Source organism: Telopea speciosissima, chromosome 10, assembly GCF_018873765.1.
Source record: "Telopea speciosissima isolate NSW1024214 ecotype Mountain lineage chromosome 10, Tspe_v1, whole genome shotgun sequence".
Classification (NCBI taxonomy): Eukaryota; Viridiplantae; Streptophyta; class Magnoliopsida; order Proteales; family Proteaceae; genus Telopea; species Telopea speciosissima.
The window spans coordinates 37,000,646-37,015,067 of record NC_057925.1 but is presented as its reverse complement, the minus strand read 5'-3'; the positions used below and the strand labels follow the sequence as shown (position 1 = coordinate 37,015,067).

At 41.8% G+C, this 14,422-nt stretch overlaps 1 protein-coding gene and 1 non-coding gene across 2 annotated transcripts in view; both read left to right on the top strand.

Moving 5' to 3' along the window:
- Positions 1-8,303: 8,303 nt before the first annotated feature.
- LOC122644474 lies at positions 8,304-8,422 on the top strand. The gene has a single exon (XR_006330401.1). It is a non-coding gene; the product is annotated as a 5S ribosomal RNA (ribosomal RNA).
- Positions 8,423-12,565: 4,143 nt separating this feature from the next.
- The window catches only part of LOC122643052 (microtubule-associated protein 70-1-like), a 63,275-nt gene continuing 61,418 nt past the window's right edge, over positions 12,566-14,422 (top strand). Inside the window, exons 1-2 of the mRNA XM_043836686.1 lie at positions 12,566-12,933; positions 13,819-13,904. Coding sequence (XP_043692621.1) covers positions 12,726-12,933; positions 13,819-13,904 — 294 coding nt within the window. The 5' untranslated portion in view covers positions 12,566-12,725. The remainder of the gene's footprint in view (positions 12,934-13,818; positions 13,905-14,422) is intronic.

The following is a 14,422-nucleotide window of genomic DNA, read 5'->3' as shown; positions in this document are numbered from 1 at the left end:
TGAAATTCTACAAACTTACCATCACTGGGCGATGTCTCTGGGTGTTGCCACATCGCCCAGAGAATCAGGCGTAGGGTTTTTAAATCCGAGAATGACCCACTTTGATTCCATTCTCTTCTAACCTCTTCTAAACTCTTAGGGAATAGTCTTGGAGGGTAGTAGGGCATATTTCCCACGAATTCTTTGCAAACCCCCGTAATTTGCGTGAGCTTACACGTGTCTCGGTAAGTTTCTTCTTCACATTTACCTCTTTGATTACTTACTTTATTAAATCAGCTCGTAGATTAGGTTTTCTCTTTTCCTTGTCCTAACCTAACCACTTTTGTTATGTATATTTTTTTTTTACTTCTTGTAGAAAATGCCTACAAGTCGCCGCACTACTCGAAAATCGGTAGCTCAAAAGAGGCTACAGGTCGAATCCGAGGAGTCTTCTTGTTCCTCGATTCCACCATCATCTCCTAGGGAGGATTCATCTTTCGAGCAGCCAGATTTCGATCACCATCTTTTCTCCAAGTATGAGTACGCCAAGGAATGGAGAAATTTTGCGTTTGTAAAGATAGTAAATGGTCGGGTGGTACGAGTAGAGGACTTCCACCAATATGGCCTCTTTGCCAAGTTCAATGCCCTAGGCTAGGCATCGATGTTATCCCCTACCGAGCCTTGTTATCCCAACCTGGTTTGATATTTTTATTGTAACTTGATGCCATCCGGGGCACAAGATTTCACACTTCAGAGTAGGGTAAAGAGAGTGGATATTAGATTGCTACTACCCTATTGGCAGAGATCTTAGGTTTACCTGATACAGGTGATAGGGTTTATTACCAACCCCGCATGGACATATCCGAGATGTTCTCCCTCGAGACTAGGAGGACAGTTTTCACTACTTTGACCTGTTCAGGGAACACTCCCAAGTCAGAGACTGTCTATAAGCCTAGTGCTAGAGTGATCAGTAGGTGTGTGACCTATAATATTTACCCTAAGGGTGGAAACAAGGGCAGCATTTCTATGATGCAGGTGTATATCACTTACTGCCTCTTGGGTGCTGGTCAGGGGGGTCCAGTCATCAACCTCCCGTATCTGTTGCTTCAGGTCATGCTTTACCACGTGCGGAATCCAGCCGATGGAACCTTCCTTATGGGAAGTTCCTTACCCTGGTCTTCCGATATTTTGGGGTTTCGTTGGAGGGGGAGTACATTGACAGGGTCTGATCCAAGCCTATAGACAAAACTTCTATCTTGAGGATGAAAGTGCCTAGGGAAGATCCAGTAGTAGATGAGGAGCAAATGGGAGTGCCAGAGGGTGAGCTCCAGGGTGGTGATGCACATGATGAGGGTCAGATTGGAGAGGAGCTAGGAGACATTGGAGTAGACACTCAGGGCATGTACACAGAGGAGCAGGGGTTAGGTCCAGATGATCTCGAGGGCTTTGACACTCAGTTTATAGATTTACCTGCCTATGAGATGACCGGCGCCACTAGCTCACAGATTCCTGGTCCTTCAGAGTGGTCTCAGATGATGGCACATTTCCAGAGCCTCGGCATGCAGCTCTCCAGCTTAGCGACTAGGGTGGATCAGGGCTTCACTTCCTTAGAGATGAGGGTGGGGTCTGTAGAGCAGCGTCTAGATTTCTGGGACAGATTCTACAGAGTTAACTCTCGCCAGACTCAGCCTCCGCCAAGCGACTTGCCTCCTACAGTACCTACAGTACCGGACTTTCGTGCTACATGGTTTTGACTACTGTTATTTTCTTTATGCTTATGTACTTTTTCTTTCTTTGTCTTCAGTTTATGTACTTGTTGAATTGCAGTCATGCAATCAAACTTTTGTAACTATTTCTGAGTTAATAAAATTCTTGCATTTTACTTAATTACATCTACCTCCCCTATGGTTTTTAATTCTTGCATGTTTTATTGTTTAAAGCTTATTAGTCCTAGCCTGCAACCCATAATCGTAAGAAGAGCCTCACACTCTGATACCAAGCTTTGTCACACCCCAAACCACCCCCTAGGAGGATTGGGTAGGTGACCCGAATTGTGTAACGGCAATCCGCCAAATCCCACGGATCTAGAAGCAGTGCTTACGATCATGGAACCGTATCCACATCGTAACCATAAGTAAGATCAGAGTAATGCAGGACGTCTATAATTTAAAAGTAAATGGAAGCATAGTGATACGGGAAATGATGATAATATGTACATATAAAGTTTTGTTTGATACATCTCCCGAGCACACACAACCCACAACAAAGAAACAAAAGCTGATAAGAACAGTACTATATACAAATATATATACAGGGCGAGCATTCTCAGCCCCAAAAAGGAAAAGAAAAGAAACTACAATAACCAAGTCAGAACGGGGATTACTCCAGAAAATCGAAAAGGAGTCCCCAGTCAAAACATCACATGCACGCTTTAATAGTCTTCATCCGCAATGACCACCGAGAACGTACGCAAAATCGATATGACCTCCATCGGGGTCCACACCAACATCATCATAACAACTAAAACTCTCCTCCTCGAGATAGCCCGCCATGCAACAGCGGCATCCACCTACAGGATCATCTAAGAAGAGAATTGCATAACAGAGTGTGAGCCCCACTGAGCTCGTGAGCAAATAACATCAATCATGCATGCATATGTAGTTACAATCCACAATTCACATGATCTACATGATATGCAAGTCCAGATTCTTTATTATTAGCCACCTAGAAATACAACTAAGTCAGGTATGTGCTACTACAATCCCCAATATGTGTATCCCTGGTGTGAGCTTTTAACCCCTTCCTGCGATACACCCATTGAGCTATTGGAGAAGACTAGTCAGCCCCCGCATTCATTCACCAAGGTCGGCCCGACCAACCCACTGTGATTATCCAGGGGGACAACCATTTCTTCCCTCAAGCACCATTCTGGTGTTCTTTTATTTATGCACCATTCCGGTGTTCTTTCATTTTCTTTTCTCACTCCCTGATAATTGTCCCCACAGGCATCTAGTACCTTAACCCCTGCTGGCAAGGGTGCGTAGCACGGGTGATGAAACTCTAGCCCCATGTCTATATGGCATCGTATGAGTTAAGTGGTGTCAACCGTACCCCATAATACGGGCTACCACAGGCACCATTTTCAAGTCGAGTACGACATCTAATCTAATAATCACAATCATCATATAGAATTCACACTGTTGATCAACAACAGATACTATGAAGTGATTTGAGTAACTTGAATTATAAATAAAGAACACAACAACCATGATTCAATTATTAATAGTCGGCATCAGATCATAATTACATTTGCACATATGATAGTATTATACACTCACCAGTACTTGGCTCTAGGTACTCAATCACAAATTCAGTTCCAGCAGTTGTCTGGTTGTTGACCTCGAGCTCGGGATCAGGTCCTAGATACAAATCAAGCATTGTCTTATTCAGTCATTAGCCTACACTGATGGTTCTAGGTTACCCTAACTTACTGGGTTGACCCGGGGTTCAATTGGTTCACTCTTGGAATCACTGAGCCTTATACCGGGCCTTAGGTCATGTTTTGGTGCATGGGCTAGTGTCAGAGCATAGGGGTAAATTGGTCATTTGTAATACCAGTACCGGCCACTAGGTCAGAACATGGCCCCACTATAGTCTATGACATAATTACACTGCTATCCACTTTAGGTCAGTGATGTAGAATCAAACACAGCAGTGCACAGTCACAAGCGGGGCCCACTTAGGGTTCCAAATCATTCTTCATTTATGGACAGATGTGGGGGAAAGGTATTTTTGTCATTTCCCACATCCCACAGTGTCCAGGGATCATTGCATGTAAGAAATTATAGATTTGCCCTTCAATACAGCAAGATTCCATTCACTGGGCGTTGGCTCTGGGTCTTGTTGCATCGCCCAGTGCCTGCAGAATCGACCTTGGGCTGAGTTTCCAAGGTGGGGCCTGCAGGGCTGGGCCCACACTGGATCCTCTGCATGTTTGGGGATCTGGGTAGCCCTTGCAATTGTCTATCTCATGGGTCCATTGATTTTCCCATCAGGTTTCCAGTCAGCCTGTCTGTGGCTGCCCAAATAACCCTGGTGAATAGTATCCATGGTTTTGGCTAAGCTTGGGAGTTGATTTCAGCCACATGCAGGGCTGGAAATGCATGAATCTTAGTGGTTCAAGGCTGCAACCACCTAGGGTTGGGTCTCTGCAACCTTGTCCAGCACCCAGGGTTCCAAATCAGGCTTCAAATAGGGCATCTGGCAGTGCAAATGGGTACAGCCTAAATTTGGCCAGCAAAACAGCATATCTAAATGCTTATTTTCAATAACAAACTTAGATCCATCATACACAAGGTTTGCATGGTTGATCCAGACCAAGCTTGGACATACCCAAGCTGTTCTGGGCTGCCCAGGAAGCAAATACATAGAAAAACATAAAAGGGGAAAGAGAACAGCAGGCATAAACAGGTATTTTTATACCTAAGGGAGCTTGGAGAAGCTCGGTTCCAGCCTCTATGGGTGATGGCAGTAGCCTCCCCTCTTCCTTCCTTCTTCTTCTTTCTCTCCTTTCTCTCCTCTCGATTTCAGCAGGAAATAAGAGCTCTAAATGAGCTCAGGTCATGCCTATTTATAGGCCCAAGACCACTAAGGTATGTTTGACCAAAAGTCTCTCTTTTAAAAATCAAATTTTGAACTGATTCTGACTAGTTCTGGGTTCTCTGGTGAGGTCCACACTGAACCAGGGGTATGAGGTGGTCCCTCAGACTCCCCTCTATCAGTGGAGGGTGTCCATGGTCATGTTGGGTGGTCCCCACATTTATAATATTTAAATATATGCAAAAACAGCCACTGGGCGATGTCTCTGGGCCTTGCTGCATCGCCTAGTGCCATCGCCCAGAGAATTCCAGCAACTGAATTCAAAGGGGAACAGCACAGGGGTTTGACCCTAGGTCAAGGCATTGTCCCCACATGCCCATTAGGGGTTTTTGCATGATTTTCCAGAGGTGGGTTCCACCATTATAGGGAGGAGAGAGATTACCTGGGGTCCAAACCATATATCAAGCTGTGAGCTGTGCAAGAACATGGGTCTGCTATCCATCTTCTAACAGGTATATAGGGAAACCTGTTCAAAGCATTCTCATTGCTGTCATTGAGTGGAGTGATGCTCCACAGTGATCCTGGTGGCCTGGCCAGGGGTTCCTGCCCTTCAAATAAAAAATCCAACCAGTCAGGAGCAGGGTTTGACAACCTTGGGTGGGTTTCTGGTGTTGCTATAAATGTGGGATAGCATATCCGAGCAATCGGCCCTCGTACCATGGAGCCCTTGAGGATTCCATGCAATCGCTAAGGACATCCTCATCAGGATCATACTCTGGACGTCGAGCCGAATCATCCTGCTCCCGAATCACGATACCCGAACTCCTCGACCTCTTAGGGGGAGGAGGTGTGCCATTGGACCCCCATCAACCTCTTGCCCTTATCTCAACCAGACATGGCGAAAAAGAACACAAGAGGAATATAAAAGCACAACATCGAACAGGGTACCCCTCAACATCGACGCCCTGTTGAATAAAGCACTTCGATGTCGACACGGGCTCTCACTGTCGAAGAAGCCTTTTTCAATGTTGAACAGTACATTTTGCAGCCAAATTTGGATTTTGAACAAGTGGGTCCACCCCCATGGTGACTTGGCACCCTAGCACGCCAATACCCACCTTACATGTGGCTTCCTCTCGCAATTGAGCAAGATTCCAACCTCCAATCACGCCCACACAATCGACGATTACCAACTTAGGATCTCAATCAATGTACCCCGCACATCCTTGCATCAACAAAATTACTAATCTGCCCTTACCATGGCCAGAACTACACAGTCACCTGTAAAATTACAAAACTACCACTTTACGAAGAGCACCTCGCCTTATCATTGGCGAATTATCCTCAGGAGTGCCCATACTATTGGCAACCCTTTACAAAGCACCACACCCTATCAACAATGAAATACTCATCAAAGTTCTCATACTATCGACAATCATCACACACACCTTTGCCCTATCAACGGCAAATTTACACCATGACGAAAATACTCGCACTATCGACCAACCTCATCACCCCAGCTAGTGCAGCCCAAACTATTGGCAGCCGGAGCATTACTGTAGTTCAACTGATGGAGCCATCTGTGCAGGTATGCCTTTATCCCCCACACTCTAGTGCCCCTGAGCAAGGCACTGGCGAGTTTTCGCTCAATCCAACAAGCTGAAGTGTTCGTAAAATCACTTTTTTGACTTACAATTGTGCACAGTCTCAGTTAAAGAGGGGCATTCTGTAGACACCTCATTTTGTCTTTTCCCTAAAGATTTTTTGTAATGATGATGAGCACCCTCCAAGGCCTAGAGCTGGTGTATCTATAGATGTAGTGTTAGTGTGTACTGCCCAAATCCGTTTATCGATCACCCTTTCCCCTGCCAGAGCTCGAACCAAAGCCTCCAAGCCCTCCAAAAATCCCTGGAAAGGATAGCCCTGACCTAGACCCCTTGGAACCAACCTGGCCCAAACAGTCCAAACCATGCCCATCGACACTAAAACCTACTTCGACACCCAAAAGCCTCGAGTCAACATCGAGCCATACTCTCTCACTATCGAATAGTACCTTTCCACTGTCTATCTCACTTTGACATTCAGACAATTGCAATCGATGCTCAAATACCAACCTTCGATGTCAAGTTATATTCATCGATAGCCACTCGATGTTGACCATACCCCCCTTCGATGTTGAATCGGGCATTTTCACTGTCGAATAACTACTGATCCGAGAAGCCCAAACCTGCCATATTTATCTCTAATTGCGATTCCATTCGCGTCCCAGCCTATTTTTGGCACTTTGGATCTCAATCTTGGCCCCTTAGGCCCCAAGAAATACCCCCAAAGGCAATAAAACACATGCCTCTCACCCATTGGTCCTTACCTTGACTTTACACTCACCGTCTGTACAGTTCACACCCTTTGGCATGAATTATCCAGTAATTAGGTCTTTTCACAATGAGATCTACCTATACAGTAATGGCATTTAATTATGAAGGTTGGCTAGGTAGTTGACCCTATTAGTCCGTTCTTGTAAGAGTAGGAGCATAATTCTTCTGCTTCTTAATCTTAAATGATGCAAGGACCCCCATTCGGATGATTTGGATTAACCCAACCATAACTACATGAATTTGGGAGTGCAAATACCCCTCTACATCTATAAATACACCCCCTTAAGTTGAGTAGGGTTACACAGTCCTTACATGCACCTCATGTGAGCTTTGCCCAAGTCCCTAGTCTAGAGATAGAGCTCCCTTACACCCATACTTAGCCAACATTCAAGAGTTTTGAAGCCTACCATTCCCTTCCTCTCTTGAGCAACAAAACTTCTACTTAAATCCCTAAGATCAAGACTTGAAGACACCAATCCGGTAATCTCGGCTTGACAACGAGACATTCAAGTACAAAAGATAAGAGAAGCCACAACAAGTGGTGCGAATCTTCTACGTTACACAAGGGAAACCCCCACACTCTTACTTTGATCTTCTTTCACTAGGTAGGCCCTTTGGTCTTTGATATTATTCGTTATTTTTGTTATCTTCATCGCATTTTGCATCTTCAAGGGGAGTGTGATCCCGTCTTCCAAGATGGTGATCATACCCTATTGTTTCTTCATGTTTTTTTTCTTGTGTTGTATCTCATCTTCTATGCACGTATCTCCATGATCCCAACTCCTCGTAATTTAAGATTCCCTCATGCACTATTGACATATTTTTCCTTCTTCTTGCTTCATTCCCATGTCTCTCTATGCATACGCATTAAATCATCGTCTTTGTTTATATGCATTTATCACATCATCATGCTTAGCTTAGAGTCTATCATGTTTAGGTTATTTAGGCCTTTGAGCCCTTTATTCTAAATTCCAGTATACTAACCCCTTACCTTGCAGCCAGACCTTCGGGTATGTGTTTCTTTACTCCCCTTGTATTTTACTTCTTGCACTTTTACTTGCACTTTACACTCTATCAAAGCATGTTATTCATTCCATTATGCCTAGCAATAGAAGACCAACAAGTCCAGGTGGACTGGGCTGCCTAATATCTTCTCCGAACCATAACTTGACCTATACCCAGACCAACAGACCATCTGTCCCCAAAAGGGCGTTGCATGAGAGTCATGACATTACAATCTTGGGTCTTAGACCCACTTCTAGGTGGAGGACACTTGGCAATCCCCTGCCATGCAGTCGTTTGTCCTCACATCTGGATGAACTATAGAGAATTAGGGGGTGTAACCTTGGCGGGTGCGATCATTCCAGCACTAATGCATCGGATCCCATTAGAACTCTGTTGTTAAGTGTGCTTAGGTGAGAGTAGTACTTGGGTGGGTGACCTCTTGGGAAGTCCTCATGTTGCACCCCCTTTTTAACACATTTTTATTTTTATTTTTGGTTTCCTCGGCACTTTTTTGTACGCATCATTGTTATATTATGAAAATCGGCCCATGGGGTTTGCCTAGATGAACTACAAGAGAATTAGGGGGCATAACCTTGGCTGGTTCGATCTTACCAACACTAATGCATCAGATCCCTTCAGAATTCCGTAGTGCTTGGGCGAGAGTAGTACTAGGATGGGTGACCTCTTGGGAAGTCTTTGTGTTGCATCCTCTTTTGAACACTAGTCCCAAGATCCTTCAATTTCTTTGCAATGGAAGCTATTTCAAGTATGTATTCCCTCACACTTCCATTGCCATCAAACTTTGCTGAGAGCAGTTGATTCATCAATTCCCCTTTCTCAGCCTTTTGGGTAACCTCAAATACTGGCTTAATGGCAGCCAAATACTCTATGGCAGTTTCCATATTCACCACACTATCCTTCATGGTCTCAGGGATGGACCTCTTAATCAGTGTCATACATTTTCTGTGGTTGTTTCCCATTTTTCTAGTTTCTATTTTTTGCTTTGTAGTGCTAGTAGCAGTAACTATGGGTTTTGTATCTCTAACAGCCTAGTCTAACTCCATTAGACAAAGGGCCACATCTAAGTCCTCTTTCCATTTCTTATAGTTGTCCCCATATAGGCAGGAACAATGGAAAGAATATTACCCTGAATAGACATCCTTGAGACAGTATAACCCAGATGAATTCACACACAAAGTCTATGGGAGCATAACTTGGGTATGATATAAATGCACAAAAAATGAGTAAATTAGCTAGCATAAGAGACAATACAAATTACTAGTAATATAAACCATATGGAATTTACAACCGGACTACATCTCTACCCTTTGGAGCATAAGATGCACTGGTCCTTTCATGAATCCACATTCATCGTGAAAGAAAAGATAATTCAGCCGGTTTGAGAGACAATAAAATACTAGCAATATAGACCATATGAAAGTCACACCCGAACTACATCTCTACCCCTTGGGGCATGAGATGCACTGGTCCTTTCATGAATCTACATTTATCGTGAAAGAAATGATAATTTAGGAATCCAATCACCTTTGGGCATATAGAACCCCTAAACTACCATTCCTTCCCATACTTGTGTGCATGCACATTTTCCTTTAAACTTGGGTAGCATCATCTTTGGGCAAATGCCACCAACTTTGCTGTCATGGTAGAACTACAGAGAAACTTGACGTGCCACTTTGGTGATCAAAATCTCATTCCCCTACAGTTCCCATAAAAAATAGTTTTGAAGCAAGATAGTGGAAGAATATTAATTACATAAATTCAAACAATTTTAACAGTGTTCTGATGTAATGATGACATGCACATAGAAGGTTTTGCCAATTTTAAGTCCCAATAAATGATCAGAATTAAGCCAAAATTCAAATTCAAACATTAAAAGTCAACCCCATACTGAAAGAGACACAAAACATAAAAAATTGTGCCCCTGGAGTGACTACTCTGACCAACCGAGGACACCATGATGTAGGTCTCAGAGAGACAAAGCCAACGAGCCAAAGAACGCCCCAAATGGAGCTTCCACGCGCTCTCACGCGTTGATCAAATGTGGCACTTGCACACGTGCTGGTCAAAATAGGCCAGTCCAACCAAAATGCATTGGGCAACGGTTGGCGAACCAGACTGGTTCAGTGGGTCACAAATTCGAGTTGACGAGTCAAAAACTGGGTCAAATTTTTGGATCTCGGGTCTGGTCAGTTGATTGGTTCAGAGAATCTTTGACCAGATTAGGTGTCTTTGACCTGGGTCTGATTGACTGGGTCAAACGTGAACCATAGGAAACTTAAAATCGTATTTTTTTCTTTAAATAACCTCAACGAGTAGGATCTACTCGCCGATCGGGTGCTGCGTGAGGGCGTGTCCGGCACTAGCCGACGGTGATCCACCTGTGGTTTTGTTCGTCTCACCGAGAGCGTCACTATGGTGACATCAAATTAAACTTTTACCGGTCAAAAATTCTAACAACGGAGGAAAAGTGTAGTGTTCCAAATTGTTTCGAAATTTTTTGGGGAAAAAACCTTGATCTCTATCAACATCGATCCATATCTACCTTATCTTTGTTGATTCTAGATCTATATGAGACGACTCTGATGCCAATTGTAAGAATACTTGGGGTTTAATCAATGTAAAACGTAACTAGAATGCCCATATCGATCTCTAGAACACAATCGTTGATGGAAATAGAAGGAGAGGAGTTATAGTGTACCTTGCACCTGATTTGCTGATGAAGAACAATTAAAATGTAATCCTTTAGCAATCTTCTTGCGCAGCCCTTGACGAATCAAGCTTTGAAGGGATCTTCTACAGTCTCCTGTTCTTCACCCAGAAATCCTCTTTCTTGTGAGAGAAAAGAGTTAATGAAAAATAACGTGACTGCAAGGACCCTCCTTAAATAGTAGTTATAGTACTATTCCAAAACCCAAACCCACTTCTACAATGGGTTTGGGCTAGCCCATCGCTTTAAACCGGGTGATATGCTTGAGCTAGCCCACGTATTAGGATCGCCATCTAAAGACTTGGCCCAATAATTAATTAAGCCCAGAAAAATTACCTTGGAAAATGAGGCAAGGGAAATCAAGGAAGGAACATCCCTGGCCATGGCGTGTATTCACCCACCTCTATGATACCCAAACAACTGTGTTCGTTCAACCATTTTACAATTATTAAGAAAGGTAGGGACCTACTCTACCTTGCAAATGTATTAACCAATCTTACTCAAAGTAAGCAATATATTAATTGTATGGATAAAATTCTTACCCAAAAAAAAATAAATTTGTATGGATAATATATTTCTTTCTACGTAATGTAATTTTTTTTTATTTGGATAAATCAGTTTTGAGTTTTGACTGGTCAGCTATTCTCCATGTGAATTAAAACAAGCTGAAAAAATGCTGCTCTACCGGCCTACACTCTCTCACAAGTGTAGCAGCAAAATTTCATCCTACAACTCTGCAGAATACAGTTATTTTACATTTATCAACCAAAAAATAAAGGGCAAATTTCACGGACACCCCCTCTAAGTATTCAATATGTCACGGACTTACCACACATGGTCAAAATATCAACCTTCCCCCCAATGTTAAGCATAATTAGTACCCAAAGGTGAAATATCCATTTTACCCCTTAGTTATTTAAATAAAAAAAACTGTCATTTCATCTTCTTCCCTTGCTTTTCCTTTCAATTATAAGATTAAACATTACACCCCTTGGTTTTCCCTTCAATTTGAGTGACTCGAGACGCTGAAACCTTCATCTGAGACGTAGGTATTACAAAAGTATATAAATCAAGCTTAGAATCTGTTTGATGGAAGCAACAAGCACCTCGACACAACAGGTAACTAAAGGATAGTAAATCAATGGCAGTAGAAACTGTTCAGATCCATCGATACACCAATAAAGTAGTCGTAGGGCCATAATTTACCAGAAGTATAGAGGTTTTAAGGAACTGAAACTTTGCCACGAAATCAAATCTGCCATTAATGGACTTGTAAACATCATAACCAAATCTATCTTCTACTATAGCCAAGCCAGCCTCATTACCTTCGGTGATCCAACTCGATTTACCTTTGATTCATCAGTTCTTTTGGCTTCAAGTTTTAATAGATCGAAGATTCCGATGGTTTTCGATTGGGCGATTGGGAATCAGACATGTGAAGAAGCACTTCATAACACTGATACAAAATCTTATGCCTGTGGTCCAAATAGCTATTCTTGCTTCTTCCTCCTTCAGCCCAACGAAAAATGGCATCGATTGCAAGTGGAGAAGTTCCCTGTGTTTATATTTGGGGTTTTACCCTAAAGGGTATTATGGGAAGTTCCCCTGTGATAAGGGTAATTTTGCCATTATAAAAGAATTAACAGCGACTTAACTGCCCAGACCTAATGGAGTGGACTAAGTTGAAATAGTAAGGGTAGTCTGTGATCTTTTTCCAAAGTTTGGTATATCCGTGATATTTCATATACTTACAGGGGTGTCCGTAAAATTTACCCATAAATAAATAAATAAGTTAAAAGTGGGGCCCTAACTCAAATAAAACAAATCTCTTATTTAAACCCCGCCTAAACCCTTACTTAATCCTACTCTTATAAATCACTCTCAAGTCTGAAACTTTAAAAAAAAGCTCGCTCTCTCTCGCTCTCTCTCGCTCGTGTGTTTGCAGGAAAAACAAAGCCGAGGAGCCCCTAGTTTCTCTCTCTTCGTTTCCGGATTTCTAGGGTTTGGGGTTTTGATGACCTTGCAGAACCAGATCTCTCATGGCGGAGACCCACATTAGCAATGGAGAAGCTGTGCTGGGTTCTGATTCTGCTAAGCAGACGGTTTTGACCTCGTCGGCATCCTTTAAGACTAAGAAGAAGAGTTTGATCGCTCGTTCTGGTTCCGAAGTTGATGATTTCATCAATCTCTTACACGGCTCTGATCCTGTCAAGGTTGAGCTCAATCGGCTCGAAAATGAGGTTAGAGGTGAGTAATTTATATTCCTTTCCCCTTTTTGGGTGATAAGGTTTCCTACTTGTTTGGTTCTGTTTATTGTGTCTTAATTTTCTAATAATTAGACGGAAATTTGTCTTTTTGCAGTTTTTAGTAGTAGTCTCTGTCAGTGGGCTGGCGTTGATATTTTAGATTTTTTTTTGTTAAAATGTTGATTTTTTGTGAGTTGCTACACTAGAAATGGATTTTATTTTTCTAATTTTTGTACTGAAAAGTGCATCTTAATGGGGGTGTGTGAGTGCATTTTGGGGTTTTCTTCACGGAGTTTCTATGCAAATGGTTTCTGTTGATCTATGCAACTTTTTTGATATTCATTACCTTTTTTCATCTTTTTAAAGTTTTTTTATTTAATTTGTTTTGCCCTTTTATTTTATTTTTGTCTGTTTAAAAATTCATGTTTGCTTTTGGAACTTTTGTGAAGAAGTATTAAATCTTTGTTTCTTTTATCCACAAAAAAAAAAAAAAAAAAAAAAGAAAAAAAAATTCTCTGTTTCAATTTTGAAGGAATCGTTGAAACAACTGTTTAATTCTTAGTTGATCAGTCCCTGCATGCCTGAAATGGTATATAGAAACTTGAAAACTCAGTGGTACATTTTGAATATATATATTTTTTCTGGGAAAAGTTTTGCATGTTTATCTTTTTTTTTTGTAAGATTCAAATGCATCAAAGAACAAAAGGAGGGGTTAGTAATAATTTTTCTGTGCTATTTTCCTGTATTCATTCTTTTGTTTGAATGTTTGCTGATTCTTTGCTTATACGTATTGGCTCATGTCAGTTTATTTGGCAATGAAATGGGCAGTTGAAAGGCCAGCTGTATAGACTCCGGTTGATTATGGTCATTTTTAACATCTTTGCAGATAAGGATAGGGAATTGGGAGATGCGCAGGCAGAAATTAAGGCATTGAGGTACTCTGAACGCCTCAGAGAAAAGGCTGTTGAAGAGGTTGGTACATTCTAATGAGGTTTTGGCCCTTTGAGTATAAGAAAATTGATGGAAATTTCAAATTTATTTTATTCTTCTTGTAGAGGGTACAAGTGTAATCTTTTTTTGAAATCTGAAGCAAGTTATTCTTTTTGGGGTAGAAGAATCTGAAACAATTTAATCTTTTAAATAGTCAGATTCATACTTGTTTAACTGATTTTTGTGTATATTTTTAAAGTGGAGAAGTATAACCTTGTTGTAACGACATGATAAAGTGTTCCTTTTGCAATCCTTGAAACGAGGCATCTTTCATCCTTCATACTTTCCTTTAAATCTCAATTATGTGATAAAGAATTTGACCCAGTGGTTTTATTGAAGATTGTAATTAATCAGAAAGACTTTGGCAGTGTTTCATAACTCCATCTTGTACTCCAAGAATGTTAGGCTTCTATGACTAGATATCGACAAATTCCATGCATTACTTACATATATGAATGAGATGACTTGTGAAATAACATACATTGTTCAAAAACTTTTAC